We start from the raw sequence: 26,270 nt of genomic DNA, 5'->3' as shown, positions 1-26,270 counted from the left end.
GGACATATTCTACGTCAGCTGTTCCTACTTACAGCATATTCTTTTGAGAATTGCTACCACTCTCGGGAATATTGTGTGTGTGTGTGTGCGCACGCGTGAGCGTGTGTGTGTGCTTAATTGGACGAATTTTAGCTTATTGGCGAAAATGTGTACAAGGAGCTGGAACCCCAGAGGGTTTTCATTCTAGCTCTCTCACATAACTAGCTGTGTGATCTTGGGCACCTTATTTCACCTTGCTGCACCTCAGTTTGCTTCTCTCGTTATACCACCCTCCTGTTGTGGGGTGTCATGGGGCTTAAATGAGATGAACCTGGCACAGCACTCAGGAAATATGGCTTTTTCTCCCTTCCCCTTTTAAAAAATTTTCAATCTGAAACCATTAAAAATTCATTTTTTCTTTCTTTTGAGGGTAGCTTTTATCATTTCCTTTTAATAACTAAAAGGAATTTGGGGTTGAAAACAATGAGTGTGCACACTGCCTCATTTCCTGTCAACTCTGAGATATGTGTAAGAATAAGGCAGAATTTCCAGGGTGGTTCAGACACTGGTTCTGAAGAAAGCTGTAAAAGAGGCTCAGAAGAGAGGTGTTCTGAGAAGTGGCAGTCATTGTGGAATAGCTGTTATGCCTCAAGGTGACCCCTGGAAGGGGACAGCATCTATCTGCACATGTGAAATCTCTGCACAGTCATATAGCTCCATTAGAAAGGCTCAAGTTCCGTCTAATTCTCCAGGGGAACTCTACCCATGTGTCTCTTCCATTGTCAGTTAATTCAAGTCTGGATACTAAAATTACAATGAGAGTTTGAGGCTCCCACATTTCCTGAGCAGCGGGAGCACTCATCCAGATTCGATTCTCTCAGAAAGACTGCTTTGTACTCAGAGTACGTTCTCTGCTGACCACCATCATCTGCAGTTCTTCCTATGATGCATAAGAACTTTCCAAATGACCCTGCCCCTAAGACTATTATTCTGACTCCAGAAAGCCCAGGGCCTTCACCCTCCATTTTCTTCTAGGACATCCTAAGCATCACTTTGTTGCATCCCCTTGTTTCGCTCCCCTTTAGGAGCGAAAGTGCAGAATTTTCTTGAATGTCTTCTTGAAGTTCTCATTGCACAAAGGGTAGATGAGGGGGTTCAGTGTGGAATTGATGTAGCCCAGCCAGATGGTGAACATGTGCACATGTTCATTGCAACAGCTCTCACAGAAGGCAATGACCATGAAGAAGATGGAGTAAGGAATCCAGCAAAGGATGAAGGCTGCCATGATAAAACCCAATTGTTTGGCAGCCTTCCGTTCTCGGTTCACGTGCAAGCCAGGTGTATACTGTCTCGAATGTAAGCGGAGCCTCTTCCAAGTGAACTTGATAAAACTGAGGCCTGTGCTAGACCCACTTCTTCTTTTGCCTTTCCTTGATGCTGACTCTGTGGGGATGTCTGAGTCTGCCGGAGAGAAAGACTGGCTATCACCTAGGGTCTGCTCCTCTGACACCTCACTGGCCGCATGCATGGTTAGGCCCTGCTCATCCATCTCAAGCTGGCTCTGGCTCTGGTCGATGGCTATGTAGCCCCTGCTACTTCCCTCTGCCTCAGTTTGTGTTTGCACAATATTAAGTGGGAAGCAGTGGAGATTGTCCACTTCTTCATCCTCCTTTTGGCTGCAGACACCTGGGGATTTCATCTCCTTTGGGGCTTGGGATGGTGGCTTCAAGACAGGTTCACCACCAGCAACTTTTGGTTTCCTTTTCAGAACCTCCCAGTGAGACTCCTTCCCTGATTTCTTGGCCTTGGGGTTCTCTGGCTTCAGCTTAATTTCAGAGAAGGAAGGCAGGGATCCGTTGATGAGTTCCCGGTGCTGACAGTGCCGCCGTACAGCCTTGTAGATTTTGGCATAGAACCAGAGCATGAGCAAGGTGGGTAGGTAAAAGTTGATGACGGCAGTCATGATCTTGAACCAGGTGACATCGTAGAAGTCTGTCTCACACTTATCCTTCCGGCGCCCCAATGTCTTTGGCACAAAGTGACGCCAGCCCAGAATGGGAATGATCCAGAGGAAGGAGAGAAACCAGGCCCCCAAGATGGTGGCCGACGCTCGAGTCTTGGTGCGATACCTCAGGTATCTGAGGGGCTCCTGGACAGAGCGGTAGCGATCAATGCACAAGATGAAGACACTGAAAATGGATGCTGTGCTGGCCACATAGTCCATGGAAAGCCAAAAGAGGCAGAGTGGCCAGCCCAGGGACCACTCAGACATGAAGAGGTAGAGGATGTTCATGGGCATGACAACAGCACCCACAATCAGGTCTGCCACCGAGAGGCTAACGATGTACAGGTTCCCCACAGTGTGTAACTTCCGCTCGCTCCGCACAGCGTACAGGACCAATAGGTTGAGCCCCACTGTGACCAAGGAGATGATGCTCAGGACCACCACCAGGGATGTAAGTTGGGGGCTGGCCATGGTGGTCTTGTTTCCTTCACACATCTTGTCTTCTAAGACACTGGAGGAATTTGGAAGGGTCATTGGCACAAGAGCAACCTCCAGCTATGGCTCACTACCTGGAAGGGAAGACACAAGGATTAAGGTTAGAGTCTTGGTGATCAGTAGTCACTTAGTCCCATCACATTGATCAAATTAGAGTTGTATGCTCTCAGGGGCAGTAGACACTGCTGGTTACCTACAGCCTATATCCCCTTTTTCCATAGTCACTTATTCCTTCCTTCATTTAATGACTAATTATTGAATTCTTGGCATTGTTCCATGTGTTGGAAATATAGCGGTGAACAAAACTAAAATCTCTGCCCTCAAGTGCTTACATTCTAGTGAGGGAGCTGGGCACAAACAAGGGGAAATGTGTGTAAGTACCATGTTGCATGTGTCCTGGGAAGGTGGGCTGCATCATGATTAGTCTAAGCTGAATATAGCTCTCTAGTTCCTCACTGCCAGTGGATGGTCTAGGAGTGGACATGAGACACAACTGTGGCCAAGGAAGTAGATGAGAAAGTCTCTTGGAATGGGGTTCTGGAAAACACTTCCTTTCTAACAAATTCGCAAAACAAGAAAAAGCATTGTTTTCCACTTGCCAGCCTTCTTCCTTAGGGGAAGTGATGCTTGGGGCTGTGGAGGTCTTCTTGGGGCCATAAGTGAAACATCAGGAAAACCACTGAGATGCTAAACCAGAGAGTCCTGTTATTACTGAGTTGCTGAACAGAACCTGGAATCTTCTCCCTCCACACCGGTTACTATGGGAAATTATTAAATATCTTCTTTGCTTAAGTAACTATTGTGGGAGTTTTTATTTGCAACTAAAAGCACCCCTAAAGTGATATGGAGGAGTTTACAAGGGTACACAAAGAGTAAAATAAAACGAGCCCATCTCCTTCGGCAAATGGTTCTCAAATGGAGAGAGGGTTGTTATTTGAGAAAGCATGTTTATTATTTATTATTTACTTTTATATTTGGTCCTGGCTGGTTTGGCTCAGTGGATTGAGCGTCGGCCTGCGAGCTAAGTGTCGCTGGTTCGATCTTCCAGTCAGGGCACATCAGAGAAGGAAAACTCTGACTCCAAAAAACCTCCGCTGCCTTGCGGCATACCTCTTCAGGGGAAAGGCTAAGGGAGTAAACCCCGACAGAAAATCCGGAGCCGGAGTCCCTAAGGTGGTTTGACATTGTAGTCAACACCAGCAACTCCTGCGGCGCACCTGAAGCCAAGCTGTATTGACTCCGTCTTTCCCTTGGACCCTTCAGCTGCGAAGAGAGGGGGGGTCTGCTGCATGGGCAACAGCAGACCCTCCATATCACCCTGCCCAGGCTCTGTAGCTTCAGCTTCACTGGAGAGGGCACTCCAGCGTCATCGCAAGATGTCAATTCAACACGGGAGGAGACAGATACCGTGTCACTCCCGAGTCGGACTGCACAGCCATTCTTGGCGGTGCAGATAGACTCTTAAGAAGCTACACCATTGTCTCTCGAGACGGACGGCTGCCAATACAATACTTTTATATTTGAAAATTTTTTTATCACATAAAACTATGCAAAGTCATAATGCAACAACACCTTTTTTGCTAGTGAGCCTATACTGAAAAAAGATTGTATCCTGCTATTGGTAATCCTTAGTTGCGGTGGCAAGTAGAAGTAGCTATTGAAATTTCCAGAAGGGGGTGTTATATTTTTTAATTTATATTTTATATATTTATATTTTATATTTTTATATCTATATTCTTTAAACTGGTGAGTTTAAAGAAAACTGAGAAACACTAACAGTGATTATAAATCTCTCAATAATTTAGAAAAAAACTATTTTTACATGAAGGCAAAACCAGATAAATTCCTGGCCAAATTCATATGTTTTTAAGACAAAAACCAAGACCCCAGGACATTTGGTCCTTGTGGAAGAAACCCGCTGATGTACTTTGTTGGAAAAAGGTGGCATTGATTTTGCCGCAACTCTGCCGCTAATTTTCTGAGTGATGTCTCAGCCTGCATTTTCTCATTGGTCAAATGTGAAAGATGAGGTGGGTGAACTCTAAAGGCTTTTCCAGGTCTCCTTTTTTAGAGTCTTGGTTTAGGTATCTTTTCATGTTCTTCTCCAGCTCCAAATGGCCAGTCAGAGCAACTTTCAACTTCTCTGAGTGTGCCTCCTCTGACTTCTTCCACAGCATTGCCTTCTCTTGTGTCCCATGTCTGCCCTCTGCGCCTGTTATTCTACACTATCAGTCTCAGAGGCCTTATCCACTCACCCACCCCCACCCCAGCCATCATCACCTCTGTGAGGACAACTCCCAAATCTATAGCTTCAGGCTGTCCTTTTTCTCCACTCCTACATCTAAAACCCAGTTAATACAAACCCCTTGGAATTGTCCACGGTCATCTCAGGAAGGAGGAAAGAAGGAGAAGGCAGTATAAGCTCAGGGATTTTATTTTTTATTCTTTTAATTGGAAGGAAGCAAGGAGCAGTTCCCTCAAACACTGCCATAGTTTGGCCATCCCAAGGCAGCCCTGACCTTCCCCTCCTACAGAAGTGACTCATTTCTCTCCTTCCTCATTGCCTTGAGGAAATTTCTCTCTCTCTCTCATTTCTTTCTTTGGCTTATTACACACAGAGGGGAATCAGTATTTTTTTTCCATTGTGCATAAACTAGCATTCTATAATTATATTTGACAGAAAATGATTTGTTTTTACATAAAAATTTATATATTTTCCTTTTTTCATTAAAAAGAAAGCTGTTATGATTAAATTGAGATCACTGAACTAAAAATTAGGTCATATATTAAGTGTTTAGTTTGGGGTAGAATCTACTATGTCTGCACTTATTTTGAAATGAATCAAAAAATATGTTGGATGGATGACTGTTAAAAGAATGGATGGAAAAAACAGGTATGTTGAGCAAAAAGAGCAAAATGTCAATTTACAACCTGGGCTGTGGGCATACGGATGTTTACTATATACTGCTTCCAACTTTACTATTTCACTGATAATTTCCATAATAAAATGTTGAAGAAGATTAATACAGCATAAATGTATCTTCCTCATTTACCACTGTAAGCTCAACGCTTTATTATGTTTTCTCCTTCATAGCTTGAACATGTTATTTTGCATAAGTATAAAAGAAAAATATCAATAAATATTTGTTACATGAATAAATAGTGAGTGAGAGGCAGGATGGTCTGAAATATCTCAGCTCAGAACTTATTCATCCAACAGATATTTACTAGTGAAAGCTTCCTTTCAGCTCAGTGGTCTGTTTCAGAAGCAAGAAAATCCACTTTTGTCCTAAGTCACAGGATTCTGAAGGAGGACTCCTAGAAAGGCAACAGCAGCACCCATGCTGCATATAAATGGCACTTGGAAGCTGACCTTTCCTGGGGAATGCTGAGGGGGCGGGGGTGTCAGGGAAGGAGGAGGAATCCTGAGGGAACATATGACCCCAGCACTGAGCCTGAATAAAGCAGGCCCCATGCGGCAGGCAGCCAAGAGGACAGCAGGATCAGCCACATTAGAAGAGCTGAATAATTTGCAGGGCCCAGTGCAAATTAAAAATAAAATATTGTTAAGAATTTCAAGATGGAGGCAACAGAAAATTAAGCCAAACCTAGGGATCCTGAGCTCAGGGCCTGTGTGGCGGCCCAGTCACAGGCCCATTAAATCATGTCTAGTCTCTTTTCCTCTCACACAGTCCCTGAACAGGTTCTGCTCAGAGAGATAACTAATGTTATGGCATTTTGACAGAGTATGGGAGGTAGTTGAGGATATGGATCCTCATGTCACCTCCAGCCACACTGTAGGTTGTGCTCCCCTCAGGCTGTCCAGACCCCATCAGGTTCTCAGCTGCCCTCTGTGGGGTCAAGGCCAAGTCTTCAGAGATGGTGCTGGCTGGCAAGAGGATGTGCTTCTGGGGAGAGAATGAAAGCCAGAGGAGGCACTTTGGACAGGGCATTTTGAGAAGAAAGGTGGGAACCTATGGGTTCTCTATAGCACTGTGTCCACAGCAAAGCAGGTGATGGAAGGAGAGCCCTCTTCTCTCACCCAGGCTTTGCCGCTTGAGGGGCTGTGTGGGGCATGAGTAAACAGCCAGGGCTCTCATTTCCTCAGCTGTCAGGTAGGAAAAATATTATGGCCTCCTTCCTTGGGCTGTTGATGATCAGTGGAGACAGTGGGGTAGGAAAGCTCTGCTAACCCCTAGGTAACTTCAACTTGGTGACAAGCAGAAATGGACCCTTTTTCTCTCAGAGACTTCTGTGTTAAAGCAAGGCAATTGGTCCATCCCAAAACCATTAGCTACAGTGGGACTTTTACTAGGGTGATTAAAATCAACAGTTTAATCCAACCAGGGCCAAGTGTCAAGCACATAAACAAAGGTAGTCAGCATTCCTTTCACATCCTGGGAATGCTGCCTGAAGTAGCTTTGACAACAAGAAGCCAAGCCCTGGGCTTTTCATATTATCAGTTATGAAAGCCCACAGGGAGGTCTTCTGATGATTCTCAATGTAGAGGGGAGAAAACGGTCAGTTCAGGCTCAGAGGGATCATACAGCTAGGAAGAATTGGTGAAGCCAAGACTTGAACCTGGGTTGATCTAACTCAACAGTTTCTCAACCTTCAGTTTATTGACATTTTGAACTAATAATTCTTTGTTATGAAAGCCTGTGCATTGATTGAATGTTTAGCAGCATCCCTGGCCAATGCTCACTAGATGCCAGTAGCACCTCTCCTCCACTTCTAGTCATGACAACCAAAAATATCTTTCAACATTGCCAGATATCCACTGGAGGGAAAAATGATCCTTCATTGAGAACCACTGAACTAACTGAAGAATACAGATGCTGAACTGCCAAAGAACACAGTTTTCAGCCCAAAGTAAGGAAAGACTTTCTAAAAACAAATGTTATCTAACAATGCAATGAATTGCCTTGAGAGATAATAAGCTCCCCATGATAAGAGGTATACAAGAAGAACGGGCCTAGATCTGATTCAAAAATACTTCTACTATCTCCTAAGTAAAACTTGCAGACATTGGTTTTATTATAGATAAAAGAGCATGATGGGCAAGGATCTCTGCTGATGGCCAGAAAGAGGAGGCAAGAGGGATCAGAGGCTTTGAAGACATGCTCCCAGCAGCTTCACCCCCTCCACTTTCCCTCCCATGGTAGCAATGCAGGTCCCCAGATGGCTTGGAACTCATTAGGGTGGTAGAACTGGGCAACAGTTAAGAAACCAGGTGCATTATAAACTGGTAAACCTCTGTTCTAATCATCTCTGTGCCCCAATTAGCTGGCCAAGATATTTCACTTCACCAACTCAGTTTTCCTCACCTCTAAAATGGGGATAAAGTAAGCACTTAGCATAGCACATGACACCCAGGAAGTGCTCAGTTAACAGTCGCTGTTGTGTTTTCTTCCATTTCTTTTTTTTTAAGTATATTTTATTGATTATGTTGTTACAGCAATCCCAATTTTTTTCCCTTTGCTCTCCTCCATCCAGTACCCCTCTTCCTGCCAGCAATTCCACCTCGCTTAGTTCATGTCCATGGGTCGTGCAATAAGTACTTTGGCTTCACCTTTTCCTATATTATTCTTAACTTCCCCCTGTCAATTTTGTACAAACCAATTATGCTTCCTAGTTCCTGCATCATTTCCCCAATTTCTCCCCCTTCCCCCTCCCAGCTGATAACCCTCCAAATGATACCCATACCTATGACTCTGTTCCTATTCTGGTTTGCTTAGTTGGATTTTGCTTTTATTTTTTACATTCGGTTGTTCATAGTTGTGAGTATGTTCTCATTTTAATGTTTATAGTTTTCATCTTCTTTTTCTTAAGTATGCCCCTTTAACATTTCATATAATAAGGGCTTAGTGATGATGAATTCCTTTAGCTTTACCTTGTCTGGGAAGCACTTTATCTGCCCTTCCATTCCAAATGATAGCCTTGCTGGATAGAGTAGTCTTGGTTGTAGTTCCTTGCTTTTCATCACATTGAATATGTCTTGCCAGTCTCTTCTTGCCTGCAAAGTTTCCTTTGAGAAATCAGCTGATAGTCTTATAGGTACCCCTTTGTAAGTAACTCTCTGCTTTTCTCTTGCTGCTTTTAAGATTCTCTCTTTATCTTGAACCTTTGGCATTTTAATTATGATGTGTCTTGGTGTGGTCCTCTTCAGGTTCAGCTTGTTTGGGACTCGCTGTGCTTCCTGTACTTGTATGTCTGTTTCCTTTGCTAAATTAGAAAAGTTTCCTTTCATTATTTTTTCACATAAGCCTTCAATTTTCTTGCTCTTCCTCTTCTCCTTCTGGCACCCCTATGATTTGGGTTGGCATGTTTAAAGTTGTCCCAGAGGTTCCTAAGCTTCTCCTCATTTTTTTCAATTCTTATTTCCTCATTCTGTACTGGTTGACTTTTTTTCTTCCTTATGTTCCAAATCATTGATTTGAATCCTGGTTTCCTTCCCTTCACCATTGATTTCGTGTGGATTTTCCTTCATTTCATTTACCATAACCTTCACTTCTTCCCTTCTGCGTTTGCCATACTTAAGCATATCTATCCAGCCTGTCAACATCTTTATCACCAGTGTTTTGAACTCTATGTCTGTTAGGTTGTCTATCTCCTTGTCACTTAGTTCTCCCACCGAAACCTTAATTTGTTCCCTCTTTTGGGCCATGCTTCTCTGTCTGATCATCTTGACAGGCTCCTGTGTTTGTTTGCTTCTGTGTCTTAGGTAGAGCTGTCGCACCTGTTATGTTTTAAGGGGTGGAGCCTTAGGTATATGTCAGAACAGGGGGACTTGTTTCATCAGGTTGTGGTGCTGCATGTGGGGGAGGCGTCTGAAAGGGAACAATGATGCTTGTGCAGCACTCACCCATTTTCCAGGCACTTCTCCCACTTCCATATGGGACTGGCACCCCTCTAGCTTGTTGCCCTGGCTGTCGTTCACAGAGTGGGTGGGTCTGCGGACATTCTAGGACCACGGAGGCCCTTAAACAAGCGGACTCCACTGAGCACCAGCAGTTTCTTCCTCCACCCCAACCCCCACTGGTTTGCACAGTCAAAAGCAATGAGACTTTATTTCCACCCTCGGGCTAGAACCATGAGCTGCATAGCCTGGTCTGGTTCTAGGAGTGCCTCCCAGGTGTCCCTCTACCTTTTAAATGTGTGATTGCACTTTCTGCCGGCCTGCTTCTATCACTGCTGCTACTGCCACAACACTGCATTCTTTACTCCCCAGCTCTGCCCCTCCTATCTGTCTGGATGAGTGTTTCTTCTTTGTATCTTTGTTTGTTGGACATCCATGCAGCTCCGTTTTTGGAACTTATGGCTGTCTCTAGTTTTGAGGTAGTTGTATTCCTTCCTAGTTGTGGAGGGAGATGCAACATGTCTATCTAGGCTTCCATCTGGGTGGAAGTCCTTTTCTCCCATTTCTTGTTGAGTGACAAAGGGATCCAACAGCCAGCCCAGTCTGGCTCAGTGGGATCATCCTTGACATACTATGTTAGAAACTGCTAATATTTTCTAATACCAGTTCTCTTCTACTTAAAAATAGACATCTGCTTTTAGCTGAATACATAGCCACCTGCAACAGAGACTACATTTCCCAGGCTCCTTTGTAGCTAGGGATTATCTTATCAGTAAGTCACAAAGAAATAGAAATAAAAACATAATTTGCAACTTTCTGAAAGCAGCCTAAAAGGGAGGATGTGATTTTTTCTTTGGCCCTTCTTTTTTCCAGTTGGCTAGAATGTTGTCAGGATAAACAGAGCTTAAGCAGCCATCTTGGGACCATGAGGAAGAGCCATAAAATAAAAAAGGTAAAGTTATAATTTGGAAAAAGTTGAGTTGAAGTCCCTGATGATAATGGGGCTGTCCTACTAGCCAGGACTCTCCACTTCTGGGTTAGCTTAAGTTTTCCATCTCACACAGCTAAACAGAATCCTAACTGACACACCACGCCTGACTTTAATAACTTTGTCAATTAATATAAAAAGGAAGACAAAAGATAAACAACATCAAAAATTAAATTAAAAATCTAAAATTCAACTGGGAGAAGTGTGATGACTGAGATAAGATCAAAGCAGGTGACAGGACAGAGGAGGAAGAAACAGCCTCTCCCAAGGTAGTGTTGATGTCAAGAAGGACATCAGAGAAGGATGAGTAGAAGTTCACCAGGAGGAAGGAAGAGTAATTTAAGAATGAATAAAAGAAAGAATAAAGGTACACAGCTGAACTTTGGCCAGGTGGCTCAGCTGGTTGGAATGTCGTCTTGTACACCAAAGGACTGTGGATTCAATTCCCAGTCAGGGTACATACCTGGGTTGCGCGTTCAATCCCCATTGGGGCATGTATGGGAGCAACCGATCGATCTTTCTCTCTCACATCGATGTTTCTCCATTCCTCTCTCTCAAATCCATAAACATATCCTTGGGTGAGGATTTTAAAAAATAAGTACATAGCTGAGTTCAATGAATTAGGAGAAAATCCTTGTAAGTGACTGGAATGCGGAATGATGAATGTGGAAAGACATGTTGGGGCCAAGGTGTAAGGAAGCTCTTTTATACTTCTATGCCCCTGCCTATGCTGTCTCCAATGCCTGGAGCACTTTTTTGTCTTGCAGCACTTAGTTGCTCCTTTTTCTGTGTACCCGTGGCATTTCTAACACTCCTCTTTATATCATTTATCATTCTTTCTTTAGCTGATTCTCCCTAAGTGAATAGGGAGCTTCTCTAGGGCTTGAAGTGTGTCCTCTACTTCTGTTTCTGAAGTATGATACCCGTGACCATCAAGGGGATAACCCATCCTTGATGGCAGGGACCACACCTTTTCACTCACTGCCATTCTCCTGTGCTGGCACCTGATATACACTCAAGAGGTTTCCTGGATAAGTTCTGAGGAAATGAGACACAAATGGATAAGGAAGACAGAGGGAGAAGGATCTAAGTACAGACAGTGTGGGCACATTTTTTAATAAGGATGTTTAAACCAACAAAAAATTTGAGATAATATTTATCCTACTGATGAATATTGATACCTTTCAGTTTTCTTATTTTTTTCCTGAAAGTTTGATTTTAGAAATTTCTTTCATGGTAATCCAAAACATAAAATTTTATGCAGAAAGATGTTCACTGGGACATTTGAGAACTAAATATATTATGGGATAGCTACAGAATAGAATATCATGCAGTCATTAATAATCACATTTATGAAGCACCAGTAATGATATGGGAAAATGCTTACAATGAGATTAAATTTTCAACAGACATTGCTTGTACAGGATGATGTCAATTCTATTAATTAAGAGGGTTAGAGCAAGGGTGAATCCCTGTTATATTATGTTAACACTGGTTTCCCTTGGGTAGTGGTTGATGTTTATTATTTCTGGTATTTCCCAAGATTTCAACAATGAGAACATCTTGCTTTTATAATAGGGAAAATAAGAACTAACTACACTCATTTTTTAAAACAACAAAAAATAGGTTTATTTTGCTGGAATAAAATCTTTAAAAAGGAAATGCCTTTCACATTCTTAGCATACCTTTTATTTTCTTTAGTAAAAAATGAGAATGGGGACTTCCAGTCAAGATGAAAGTGTAGGTAGACACACTGCATCTCCCTCAAGAACAAAGAAGGAATACAACCAGAGACAAAACTAGAGACAACTAGAAGTTCCAGAAAATCTAGCTGCATGGAAGTCCAACAAACAAAGATATAAAAAAGAAATACTCATTGAGACAGGTAAGAGGGGCGGAGAGAAAGCAATGTGGCGCCAGTGGCACCAGTGGCGACAGAGGCAGCAATCATGGCAGTGGCAGACCAGTGGAAAGCACAGTCAGACATTAAAAAAAGTAGGGAGGGACACCTGGGGAGCACTCCCAGCACCAGACAAGACCGTGCAGCTCATGGTTCCCAGACCAGGGAAAATAAAGCCTCATTGCTTCTAACTGTGAAAAACAGTGGGGGTTGGGGTGGAGGAAGAAACTGCCAGTGTCTCAGCAGAGTTTGTTTGTTTAGAGGGCCCCCATGGTCCTAGAACATCCACAAACCTACCCACTCTGGGAACCACAACCAGGGCAACAGAAAAGAGACGCCAGTCCCATACAGGAAGTGGGAGAAGTACCTAAGTGGCATTGTTCCCTCTCAGACCCCTCCACCACATACAGTGCCACAACATGGTGAAACAGATTGCCCAGCACTGATGAATACCTAGGGCTCTGCCCCTTACAACGTGATAGGTGTGACAGGTCTACCTAAGACACAGAGGCAAACACAGGAACTGTCAAGTTGAGGAGACAGAGAAGTATGACCCAAAAGAGGGAACAGATCAAGGTTCCAGTGGGAGAACTAAGTGACGAGGAGATAGCCAACCTAACAGATGTAGAGTTCAAAACACTGGTGATAAAGATGCTCACAGACTTGACAGACATGCTTAAGTATGGCAAATGCAGAAGGGAAGAAGTTAAGGCTAAGCTAAGTGAAACAAAGGAAAACCAATGGTGAAGGGAAGAAAACTGGGGTTCACATCAATGAATTGGAATATAATGAAGAAATAAACAGTCAACCAATACAAAATGAGGAAACAAGAATTGAAGAAAATGAGGAGAGGCTAAGGAACCTCTGGGACAACTTTAAACGTGCCAAAATCTGAATGATAGGGGTGCCAGAAGGAGAAGAGAAACAGCAAGAAATTGAAAGCTTACGTGAAAAAATAATGAAGGAAAACTTCCCTAATTTGGTAATGGAAATAGACATACAAGTCCAGGAAGCATAGAGAGTCCCAAACAAGCTGGACCCAAAGAGGACCACACCAAGACACATCGTAATTAAAATGTCAAAAGTTCAAGATAAAGAGAGAATCTTAAAAGTAGCAAGAAAAAGCAGAGAGTTACTTACAAAGGAGTGCCTACAAGACTATCAGCTGATTTCTCAAAGGAAACTTTGCAGGCAAGAAGAGACTGGCAAGACATATTCGATGTGATGAAAAGCAAGGAATTACAACCAAGACTACTCTATCTAGCAAAGCTATCATTTAGAATGGAAGGGCAGATGAAGTGCTTCCCAGACAAGGTAAAAGCTAAAGGAGTTCATTATCACCAAGTCATTATTATATGAAATGTTAAAGGGACTTAAGAAAAAGAAGATCAAAACGACAACAAACTCATAATTATCAACAACATAATCTAAAAAATAAAAACAAAAAGAAATGAAGCAAACAACCAGAACAGGAACAGAATCATAAGTATGGGGATCATTTGGAGGGTTATCAGCTGGGAGGGGAAAGGGACAGAAATGATGCAGGGACTAAGAAGCATAATTGGTAGGTACAAAATAGACAGGGGGAAATTAATAATATAGCAAAGGGTGAAGTTAAAGAACTTAATTGCACAGCTCATGGACATGAACTATGGAGGATGGGATTGCTGGAGGGGAGTGGGGTACCGGGTAGAGGGGAGCAAACGGAAAAGAAATTGGAACGACTGTAACAGCATAATCAATAAAATATACTTAAGAAAAACTGAGCATGTATCCATTCTTGGTAACATTCTAAACTGCCTCATTCACCACTTCTCAGTCCAAACTGCCATATTTGCATTGGTTGGTAATTCTGGTCAAGTAAGTTAGATTATTAATTTCTTTACTATAATTCTGAGAAAAAGGCATCATGCATGAGGTGCCTCAAATACTGCATATTCTCATTGAGTCTGGCCAGAGCATAATTTCCATAAAACACCCAGGCTTTTCAATGCCACTGGCTGCAAATGGCAAAATTCTATTATGAGCCCGGTGCTGCAGGATTTGGACTTAAAATCTAGGGCAGTGCTGGGTTAGAGTTATTCTCTGGATAAGATGCAAGAGGTCTATGACCCTGTGGGCAGGCAGTGACTCCAATAGGCTTTTCAGGGGGTAGGGGCACACATTCAAATGCCTACAGCATCAGGGAGGAGAAGTTACTACAGGGAACTGTGTGTGGATCAAGAGGGAGTGGTGGGGACTGGGGCAACCTGGAGAGTATAATCTCTGTCTGAGGGTACAGTTATCACTCACATGCCACCCACTGCTACAAGTCCAGATCTGCCGATTTTTAAAATGAATAATAAAGCTAGATTTTCACATGAAGTCTTTTAGTTTTAAAATGTCTATTATTCTATTGTTTCCTTTGTTTTCATGAACACTTGAACACAGGTCAAGAAAGAACAAATTTTGGGGACATGGCCTATGAGTCCCAAGCTAGAAATGTCAAGCTAGTTTATCAGAGATCCAGAATGCTGAATATGATGTAACGACTCTTGAGTAGATGCCTTTTGGGGTAGCTGCTCAGCTCACAAGAAGCTTCCTTCTCTGAGAACCATCATCCACCCAGGTGTGAGGCCTGGCAGCTATAGTTATATCATATAACTCTGGTCCCTTGTCATGTGTGATAGGACCAGAGGTTGTCATGTGATCCAAAATGGGGCAATTCATCCAATTATCTCTTTTGGAAAACCAGAATTAGGATTATGTGCAGTCAAGACAGTCTGTTGGTCTTGTGAACCAAAGTGATGGTGAAGTAGGGGTTGAGGCTACCACAAAGGTGAGGCATTGCTCATCTCCAGGCATGCTGAAGTGAACGACAGAAGGATGGAAGGAGACAGCAGACACAATTGCAATCATTGTGTGCCGGAATAACTGATATCTACATACAAAAGATATTTTAGACCTTTACTCCACACAATACACAAAAATTAACTCAAAATTGACAACAGACCTAAATGTAAGAGCTACTTAAAATCTTAGAAGAAATCATAGGAGAAAAGCTTTGTGACCTTGAGTTAGGCAAAGATTTCTTAAATACAATACCAAAAGCATAATAAATAAAGGGAAAAAATTGCTAAATTGGGCTCCATCAAAATTAAAATGTTTGTGTTTCAAAAGATACCACTAAAAAAGGAGAAAGTTATAGGATGGCTGAAAATATTTATCGTATACCTGACATATATCTGAGATGTCCAGAATATATAAAGAACTCTTCCAACTCAGTAATAAGAATACAAATAACCCAATTAAAATATGGACATCAGCTGAGAGACCTGGGTTCTGCTGCCATAAGGGGCAGCAGGAGAATGAAAGCTCCTTGAGGTTGGGGACTTTTGACAACCAGAATAGTGCATGGTACATTCAGATACTAAGTATCTGTGGAATAATAAATGGTTATCTCATTTTCTCCTTTTGGTTCTTTCTCCTCCTCTGAAGACTTGCAAAATTAAAAAAGGAAAAAGAGAATTTTACAAGATGGAGGCATAAGTAGACATGCTTTGCCTCCTCACACAACCATAGAAAGAATTACAACCACATCTCAAAAACAAATAACAACCAGTACCATCAGAAATTTGAACTATATGGAAGTCTGACAACCAAGGGTTTAAAGAAGCCACATTCATCCAGATGGGTGCCTTTGCTACATAGGCCATGCTACTAAGGCAGGGAATAAAAGCAGCTCTACCTAACACACAGAAACAAACACAGGGAGACTGCCAAATTGAGGAGGCAAAGGAGTATGGACCAAATGAGAAAAACAAAACAAAACCCCAGAAGAAGAACTAAACAAAATGGGGGATAGCCAGCCTATCAGATTCAAAATACTGGTGATAAGGATACTCAGAGAACTCGTAGAGTATGACAAAAAAATAAAAGAAGAAATGAAGGTTACACAAAGTGAAAGAGAAAAATATACAGGGAACTAACAGTGAAGAAAAGGAAGCCAGGATTCAAATCAATGATTTGGAACAAAAAGAAGAAATAAACATTCAACCAGAACAGAAAGAAGAAACAAGAATGTAAAAAAACAAGGAGAGGCTTAGGAGCCTCTGGCACAACTTTAAACAGACCAACTTTTGAATCATAGGGGTGCCAGAAGGAGAAGAGGAAGAGCAAGAAATTGAAAACTTATTTGAAAAAATAATGAAACAAAACTTTCCTAATTTGGTGAAGAAAATAGACATACAAGTTCAGGAAGCACAGAGTTGCAAACAAGATGGACACAAAGAGGACCACACCAAGAAACAGCATCATTAAAATGCTAAAGTTTAAAGACAAAGAGAGAAATTTAGAAGAAACAAGTGTAAAGCAGAGAGTTGCCTACAATGGAGTTCCTATAAGACTGTCAGCTGATTTCTCAAAAGAAACTTTGCAGGCAAGAAGGGGCTGGCAAGAAGTATTCAATGTGATGAAAAGGAAGGACCTACAAGCAAGATGACTCTATCCAGCAAAGCTATCATTTAGAATGGAAGGGCAGATAAAGTGCTTCCCAGATAAGGTAAAAAGCTAAAGGTGTTCATCATCATGAAGCCATTATTATATGAAATGTTAAAGGGATTTATTTAAGAGAGAGAAGATCAAAACTATGAACATTAAAATGACAACAAACTCAACTATCAACTGAATCTAAAAACAGAAACAAAAACAAACTAAGCAAACCAGAACAGGAATAGAATCATAGGTATGGGGATCATTCAGAGGGTTATCAGCTGGGAGGGGGAAGGGGGAGGGTTGGGGAAATGGTGGTAGATAGAAAATACATGCCATGTACTTGTCTTTTTAAGGAAATATAACAGTACTAGGAAAATATGGATGAAAATAAGGGTGGGTCCTAAAGAACCTCTCTAGTTGAGCCACAAATTTGAGTTTCCCAAAAGGCAGAACAAAGAGAGAAATAGGATCAAATAAAAGATTCTAGTGTTGTTTAAATGAAAGTAAACTAATAGCTTAGCAGAAGGACAACTTTAGCATGTACTAAGTTTTTGATTATATGTATCTCATGGTTTCTTGTAAAGGGGGCACAATGACTTCTGACTTAATCATCAGGAGTGGTGCTATTGAAATGGCTTAGCTACGTCAACTCTTTTCTCCTGTACCTCTATGACCTCTCATTTTATAATTTGCCTTAAGTGTTTGGGAAGTTGAATTTGTCTGATTGTTTGTCTGCTCTTCCCATCCTGCATCGGTGGTGTGGTAGGTTGGGAAGCTGAAGGATAATTACCACTACATGGCAAAAAAGGAGTATATAAAGCCCAACTCTGTTATCTCTTACTATCTGGCCTTAAAAAGCAGTGAATAAAAGGAAGAATAGTATTTCAAAGACTTTCTACAAATCAGCATCGGGCTGGGAGGTTTTCCTTGTTGACCCATTTAACCCTCACAGTGCCAGAGACCTCACAATAAAGGAATTGCTTTTGTCCCCATTTTAAAGATGTGGAAATGGGCTTCTGGGGTTTGTAGGCATTGGTGCCCTGCACTAAGATAAAAGATTGACTGAAAATCAAGTTCCATATAAAGGCCCAAGTGACCCCCACCTTCTAAGACATTTGAATGAGCTTCAGTTCCCTACCCCCTTTTCACTATGGTAGGAAAGAAAAGGAAGTCAATCAACACTTTAAAAAAGGATTTCATGAAACTGGAAATATAAATATCCACACTAACATTAGACAAGGACACAGTGAACACACACCAAGCCTAGTGCACACACGTACAGTATTATGATATTTCAGGACACAATGAATAACGTTTTCTTTTTGTTCCAAATATTTGGACATTAAGCCTTGAGGAAGGCACTTTCAAAGACCAAAGTTTTCCTGGCTGTTTTCTCCTTGAGAAAAATATATGTGATATCGAAGAAAATAAAAGAGCTGGCAGGAGAAAGAAAAGGCAGATGTGATGTTTTCAAAAGAGAGCTCGTAGATAAATAGGAGTTTCTTTAAGGTCTCGTTCTCTTTTACTGGAATGACTTGGTGTCTGACTGCAGCGGCAACCCACGCTGCACACCTGGGGCTCCTCGGCGCCACCTACTGGTCAAGCCCTCTTGCTGGTCCTGGAGCCAGACTTCTCTCTGGACAGGAGTATGTATTGTATGTACAGGGGCACAGGTCAGTGTGAATCAATCTGGCTGCCGGTTCCATTCTGATAATCATCCATCCATCCATCCACCCACCCACCCACCATCTATCCATTCATACTCTCTTACTTCCAATGAACCATCCATCTGTATCAGGTACAGATGTTATACAGGTAAAGGATAGACATAATTCTTGCCCTCATGGAACTTACACCCTATACTGGCGGTTCTCAGCCTAGGCTGCCTGGAAGGCTTTTAAAAAACACTGAGACGTCTGCTTCTGGGAAGAGAAAGTAATGGTGCTTTTTCCTATTGTTTGCTGAGTACAGATAAAAACCTGGACATTATATTTAAAACAAGTATGACTCTGAAAAATGGAGAAGCAAAAGCAGCTCAGCTAGGATCTCTGGAACCCGAAGAATGACACAATAATTATTTCCTTGGGTTTTTGCTTGGTCACCTGTATGTGAGAACCTCAGCTAAAGAAGCTGACTATTCAGAAACTCGGTGCCCATGTGCACAGAAAAAAATAAAAGCCCCTCACCAAAGCCTGCTGTGTCTAACCAAAGGACCAGGAAAGGGGCAGCCTAGCAAAAAGAAAGCTTTCAGGCAGTAACTGCTCTACTGCCGCCAAACACCACAGAAAACACTGAAGCCCTGCTCCCGTCCTAGCCAGCAAAGGCCAAGTAGGGAGTTGCAACAAGATGAACCAAAACCCCTGCTGGAATAGTGTCCCTACTGTCCTTAGTAGGAGCTGGGACTTTCATCCTCATCAGGTGGAGATAAGCACCCATCCCCCACAGTGTCAGTGGAGGCCACATGGGGAGTAGTAAGGAGGTATATCTTACAGCCAGGGATTTATCCCTGGAAGCTTAGTGAGGAGCAAAAATAGCCCCCACATCAGTAATGAAGACGCCTTCCCGCTTCAGGTGTCACAGAGCCCAGAGGAGAACCTGGACTTCTACCCCCACCTGGAAGTGATGGGGCAGTGCACTTCTCTCTGCTGCCTTCTGCTGCCTCTGGCACAGCAGTGTCACATAAAGCCAGACAAAACAGAAGACTTAAATACGATCCAGAGTCCTGTAACATCATACCTAAAACATCTGCATTCAATCAAAAATTACTTGCCATATCAAAAATGAAAAGATTTCATATGGAATTTTAAAAATCAATAGATACCAATGCCAAGATGACAGAGAAGTTAGGATTATCTGACAAATATTTTAAAGTAATCATCATAAAAATAAAAAATTAGAAAGCCTCAGCAAATAAAAATAACCTCATACCTCATTTAAAAAGTAACACAAAGATGGTTCACAGACATAAATATAAAACTATTAAAGTTTTAGGACAATACATTAGAGAAATCTTTAGGATCTAAGGCTAGGCAGAGTCCTTACACTTGACACTAGAGGCATGACCCATAAAAAGTGATATTGATGAATTGGATCTATCCTTCAGTTATTTACATATCCCTATTATAATCTTCATTAGGATCTATGTGTCTCTCATACCATCTTATACTTTATATATTTTAAAAATGGATCCACTTATTTTTAGCTTAAGTTCATTTCACTATGACATGAACAACCAGCTGTCTACTTTTTGTCATATACATATATATAAGGTTTCCATGAAAATAAATAGGATAACAACAAAACAATGTGATTAGGTCGTAGGCAGGCATTTTGAGAAAGGCTCTACTTTGTTAAAAACAAACATAAGCAAACGTAAGGTGGGTGTTAAAGACCTACCAGCACCAAATTGAGACTTTCCTGGAGATAATCTGAAGGACTGAAAACCAATGTGGGTAAGTATTAATTAATGCCACATCTGTGCACCTTTAGAATAGGGGGTTCCCAAACCTAGACAGGTACTAGTCCTGTTAGGAACCAGGTCGAACAGCAGGAGGTGAGTGGAGGACAAGCCAGCGAAGCTTCATCTGTATTTACAGCTGCTCTCCATCGCCTCCTATCAGATCAGCAGCAGCTTTAGATTCTCATAGGAGCGCAAACCCTACTGTGAACTGTGCATGGAGGGATCTAGGTTGTGTGTCCGTTATGAGAATCTAATGCCTGATGATCTGAGGTGGAGCTGAGGCGGTGATGCTAGTGCTGGGGAGCAGCTGCAAATACAGCTTATCAGTAGCAGGTGAATTGACTTTGTGCTAGAAGAGGATCAACTGTTTGAGATGTCAAATGATGGTGTCCTTAAAAGTATGTTTGAGACAGCTTCAAATCTCCATACATTCTAGATTAAAGTCAAGGTGTTTAATATCCTGAGATTGCCACAAAAGCACTGAAAAGCCTGCTTCCATTTCCAACATTCTATCTTTGTGAAGCAGGGTTTTCTGCAGTGACAGCAACCAAAACGAGATTACCAAGTAGGCTGGACAAAAGCAACACACTATGGGTGTCACTGTCTCCCATCACTCCCAGATGGGACCATCTAGATGCAGGAAAACAAGTCCGGTATCCCACTGATTCTGCATTATGGTGAGTTGTATAATTATCTTATTATATATTACAATTTAATAATGACAGAAATAAAGTGCACAATAAATGTAATACATTTGAATCATCCTGAAACCATCCTGGTCCATGACAAACTTATTCTTTTCCACAAAACCAGTCCCTGGTGCTAAAAAGGTTGGGGATCATTCAGGTACCACCTAAAATGTGATAAACACTTTTAAATTTCATCACACAATTGTTTTGCTCCCAAATGCCTTTAAGGAAAAGTTCAAACTTCTTAGGTTGCTGGTGGTTCCTTCATATTTGATCCCTTTACTCCAGTAAAAATGAAGTTACTGGCCCCACAAACCCCAGGTTCTTTCAGCCTTTGTAGGTCTGCACATGTTATTCTCTCCTCCTGGAAGAGCATGTGCCTTAAGTGTTGAGACCTCATTTTTGTTTACTATTGTCTACTCCTGGGCCAACTTCGGAGCCTGCCTAGAATAAAGTAGGTGAGAAGAATTTAAAAAGAAAGGGGGTATGGAAAGGTTAATAAAGAAGATGGGAAGAAAAGAGGGAGAAAGAGGAAAGAAGGAAGGAAGGAAGGAAAGGAGGAAGGAAGGAAGGAATTGATAAACTTCTATTCATCCTACAAAACCCATCTTAACAGTTCTTTCCTCTTTGAAGCTTTCCTGTGTCCTTTAGCCACATCCAAGCATTCCTTTCTCTGTGTTGTTTCCACGTCTCTATTAAGTCATGTAACACTCTGTATTCTGCTGTATTGTTTCCATATCTCTGTTAAGTCATTTAACGCTCTGAATCCTACTGACAGAATGAATGAATTTGGGTATCCTTCCCTTAGACTTTGATCCTTACATAGGCAGGGGCAATATGATATTCACCAATAATTCTAACAGTGGTTCTCAATCTTGGCTGTAGGTTGGAATCACATGGGGAGCTTTAAAAAAAATACTAATTCGAACTTATTCTGTAACCTTGTCTTCTGATAAACCACTTTGCCTAACTAGATGGGATTCTGATTTAATTGGTCTGGAGTGTAGTCTAGGTCTCAAGATTTTTTAAAACTCTCCAGATGTAGCCAAGACTGAACCAAAGTTGAGGGGTAGGAGGAGCTCACTAAATGATGAATGAGTGAATAGATGTATCTTGCCTTTAACACATCACAGTCCCAACCCAACAAGACCATTTTCAGGGGTTCATGTTATGCTAATTCATTAATATATTCAGGAACTATTAATTAAGCAAAAATGCAGTACCAGGTGTTATGCTAGGCCAAGCTGCTAGAGGTGGAAACATGAGTAAGACTCCCACTTCTCCACCTGTTCCATGTATAGTAGGGAAAGCTGGGGCTCTGTCCCTCTTCATTTAAGAACTTTCTGTCCTGCTGGCTATTTGGTCATTCCCAACAGCAATCCTCTGCCTAGTGACTGACCACAGACCTGACTTTGGCTGCTTCCTCTGGCAAATGTGAGGACAGGCTCTATTCACGCTCAGAGAAAGAATATTCCTGGAGGGTATGCATGAGTCTGTGAAACCAAAAAGGAAAGCAGTCCTGTCAAGATCTCTTGTAAGTGCTGCAGAAGTGCAAGGTGAGTCTGGCAGGTGGCAGACCAAAGTCCCAGCTGCTTAAATGAGCTTCCTTCTGGGTGTGACTTACACAAAGAAAACTGAAGGCCTTCAGCTATGATTATGACCTTAACTACCCCATGGGTAAAGGGAGTTTTCTTCCCAGCTGCTGCCACCTCACACCTCTGCCTGCTTTAAGACTTTGCATTACAGCTCACTGAAGAGCAGACATAATGATCATTGGTGCTACCACTGCTCTGGTTCAGACTTTGTTCACACCTCCTCTCAACTGTCGCAACAACTGCCTAGTTGGTCATCCTGATCCTGGTCTTGGTCCCTTCAAGCCATCCTCCACATAGAAGCCAGACAATCCTTCTAAAATCACAAACTCAATCACCATCGCTGTCAGGATAATAGGATACATAGGAGAAGCCCCCAATGTACAATACAAGTGCAGTCTTGTGTCCAGTCTACGCATAGAATTGTAGACAAAGGAAATTCAAGTCCAACACCCAGGAAGAAAAAAGATGGAAAATAAACATTTACTGAGGAATCTTAAAAAGGCAGGAAATATCCCAAAGAACCTTTGTTGCATCTATTACCCTACAGTGCCCCTTCCTATGTCAGCTGCTCCCCCTGTAATCTCCCTTCCCCTCTTTAAAACTTTAGTTTGCACCAGCTCCTGCCTTAATTCCCTCTTTCTTTCTCTCATCACTTTCTGATCTTCCTGATCTGCTGGAAACCACCATGCACTTCTAATATAAATCTGCTTAGCTTTCCCAGTGACTTCTCTTTGTGACTCCAATCAGTGCAACAAAAGCCCAAAAAGCAGCATCCAAAGCTGGGTTCTACTCTGAAAATTAAATATACCACACAGGAACCTTTTCCATCCCATGCCAACTTATTCTGTAACCTCATCTTCTGATAAGCCACTTTTCCTACATAGACCTGCTCTTTCACACCCCATACCTTTGCAGATGGTCTTCTTTCTGCCAGGATGCCTGTTCCCTTCCTCTCAGCCTGGCAGACATTTAATTCTTTACAATCCAGCTCTGATGTCACTACCTTTAAGGCTTTTCTCAATTCAGACAGGGTTAATTTGCTTCCTTCCCCAGCACTTGTCTGAACTTTGTACAGACTGCTGTTATAACTCTTGTTATGATTCCTTAATTACTGACCAGACTATTTCATTAGTCTGTAAGTGCCAAATTTAAGTCTGAATCATCTCTGTGTTCTCAGCCCCAAGAACCAGGGAAGGGCTCAATAAACAGTTTGCTGGATGCTCAGAAATATGCTCCAGCTATGAGTGCTGCAGAAGAGCATTTACCTGTGTTTTGCCTCTCTGGCACTTACCTGGCTATGCCCTTATTTGGCCAGTCCTATCTCTCTCTGACTTTGGCTAGGGCTGACTCTCACCTAGCCAAAATTAAAAGGAGCTAAAAGCAGCCCAGCAATTAGGCACAAAAGTTAAATAAAGGCATTCAGAATTGAAAGCAGGAGCAAAACTATATCTATTTGCAGATAACATGATCTCGTATATAGAAAATCCTAAGGGAATCTACAAGAAAATTATTATAGCTAATAAAGGAGTTCAGGGGCCCCAGGTCTTCAGTTTGACATTGGAGGGGACCCTCTGTCACCTGGACCCACCTTTTCCATGGCATTTCCCAGCATGCCTTCCTTTCCATTGCTCTTAGCACCAGCAGATCAAACGTCCTGTTTAATGCTGTTTGCTCTCTGCTTTCTGCACTGTGCTGAGCAGAGGCTTACCTCTTAAGTCTAGAAATAAGAGCTATATTTAGTGAGGCTAACAGTTGGACAGGCGTGATCTCATTTAATCCTCACAGCAACCCCCCGAGGTAGAAATTATTATCACCACATTTTTCAGATGAGACTGTCCCCATACCTTGCCCAGCTGGGCTTTGAAACAAGGGCTTCCTGACTCCAAATTCCAAATTCCTGATCTAAAAGTTGGGAAGATAAGAGAGACCCAGTTCCAACACCACATCTCCTGGCTAGATGTGTCTCTTCTCTCCCCAGTCCTAACTCCAAGGCTGGCATAGTTATCAGTATCTCATTATGGCATTTAGAATTGTCTTTGCATTGTGGTTATTTGTGTAGAAATTTTCTCTCCCCTGTTAGGCTGGAATTTCCTTGGAAACAGAGCCATGTCTTAATCACCCTTGAAGCCTCATATGCTAGCACTGCTTGGCACACAGTAGGTACTGACAAAGAAAGATTTTTTGCTTGAGCACACTTTAGTTAGCCTCCTGAACCTTCTCCTAGGCCCATTTGTGTGTTCCCTTGTAAAATACAGTTTTTATCAAAAACCTTGCTAAGTCCGTCTAATCAGAATCCCTCACCTTGATATATGATCACTCTTGATACCTAACCAGGTTTCTCATCCTGTACCATACCCCAGGTGATGTCTGGTCACCCTGGCCTGTCTTCAGCAAGAAGGATGTTAGGTTTGTTAAGCCAGAATCCCCCTTCCCCCTGATCTTCCCCCTAGTACTTTTCCATCCATGGACCTCCATCCTACTCTTTGGTTATAAATTCCCACTGGTCCATGCTGTATTCAGAATTGAGCCCCATCTCTCTCCCTCACTGTACAATTCCACTGCAGTGGTCCCAATACCTATCACAATGGTCCTGAATAAAGTCTGCCTTACCATCTTTAACAAAAGTCATTGAATCTTTCTTTCTTTCTTTTTTTAATCCTCATCCAAGGATATATCCATTGTTTCCACAGAGAGAGGAGGGGGCGGAGAAGAAACATTGATGTGAGAGAACCATCTATTGGTTGCCTCCCAAATGCACCCAACTGGGGACCGGAACCCATAGCCCGGGCATGTGCCCAGACCAGGAATCAAACCTGCAACCTTTTGGTTTACAGGTCCAACCAACTGAGCCACACCAGCCAGGGTGAATATTTTTTCCTTTAATAGTACACATATCACAGGGCTTGAGCAAGGATAAAATGAGATGATGGGGGAACAATATACTAAAGAGAACACATGTCTGTTCTCCTTTGCATGCACTGGGGAGATGGCATCACCCACAGAGGGTGTGTGAGGATCATTTGGCTGGAACACATTTTTGGTCAGGGGAAGGCTGTCCCCTTTCCCACTGACATCATCCCATGTGTCCTCCCAAGGCTGCAGAGGAGCCATCCTGGAGAGAAGAGCTATGGCAGGGGATTAGAGCACTCATCTTTGTTCACTGTGAGTCTGGCCCAGAGTAGGTGCTCAGCAAGTATCTGCTGAATGAATTTTCTGTGTGACTTTGAACCCTTCTCTCAACTTCTTTGGGTCTCCTCTGTCAAACAAAGGGGCAGCACTAGATCAGAGGTTTCCAAATATCCGCTGGCACACCTCCCGCCCCCCCCCCCCCACCTTTCATGATAGTGTCAGTACTGGCTCATGTACAAATGTGTATCAGACAGGTAAAAGCAGATTGCTCTGGTTGGATGCCTGAGCAAGGGACTCCGAGCACCATTTGCTTGGCTCTTCCCCTCCCTCTTTGCCTCAGACTCCCCAAAAGCTCCACAGAGCAGAGTTTAATAACAATTAAGTTGATGAACCCTAAAAGTCCTCATAGCTTAAAAATTCAGATTGCTCTTTAAGAGCATTTTAAGAATGGCTTGGAAGAGAGAAAATTCTTTTTGACACATTTGGATAACTGTTATTGTCTAATGTGCTTGAATGTGGAATGTGAGGGGCCTTCATTGGAAGGGGGAGGTAGAAAGTGGCTGCTTCCAAGGGCTTGAAAACCACACTGAACATAGGGGACTGCTTGCCCTTGACACATATGTCAGCAGTCAGCAATTGGGGCCACTGTGCCTTCTTGTCAGCCTGCCATCTTTTTTTCCTAACTGGGTATCTCCTTC

General features: G+C 42.4%; 1 protein-coding gene across 2 annotated transcripts in view; it reads right to left on the bottom strand.

Annotated features, from left to right (window-relative positions):
- Window positions 1–203: 203 nt before the first annotated feature.
- The window catches only part of HRH1 (histamine receptor H1), a 41,114-nt gene continuing 15,047 nt past the window's right edge, over window positions 204–26,270 (bottom strand). The window contains exons 3-4 of one of the 2 annotated variants that reach the window (XM_090282964.1): window positions 10,790–10,899; window positions 204–2,553 (exon numbers count right to left, since the gene is read on the bottom strand). In XM_090282964.1, coding sequence (XP_090139090.1) covers window positions 1,061–2,518 — 1,458 coding nt within the window. In that variant the 5' untranslated portion in view covers window positions 2,519–2,553; window positions 10,790–10,899 and the 3' untranslated portion in view covers window positions 204–1,060. The remainder of the gene's footprint in view (window positions 2,554–10,789; window positions 10,900–26,270) is intronic. The other variant, XM_090282963.1, reaches the window with a different exon arrangement.

This window comes from Furipterus horrens, unplaced genomic scaffold, assembly GCF_987537825.1.
Source record: "Furipterus horrens unplaced genomic scaffold, mFurHor1.1.pri manual_scaffold_7, whole genome shotgun sequence".
NCBI lineage: Eukaryota > Metazoa > Chordata > Mammalia > Chiroptera > Furipteridae > Furipterus > Furipterus horrens.
This window is presented reverse-complemented; position numbering and strand designations above follow the sequence as displayed.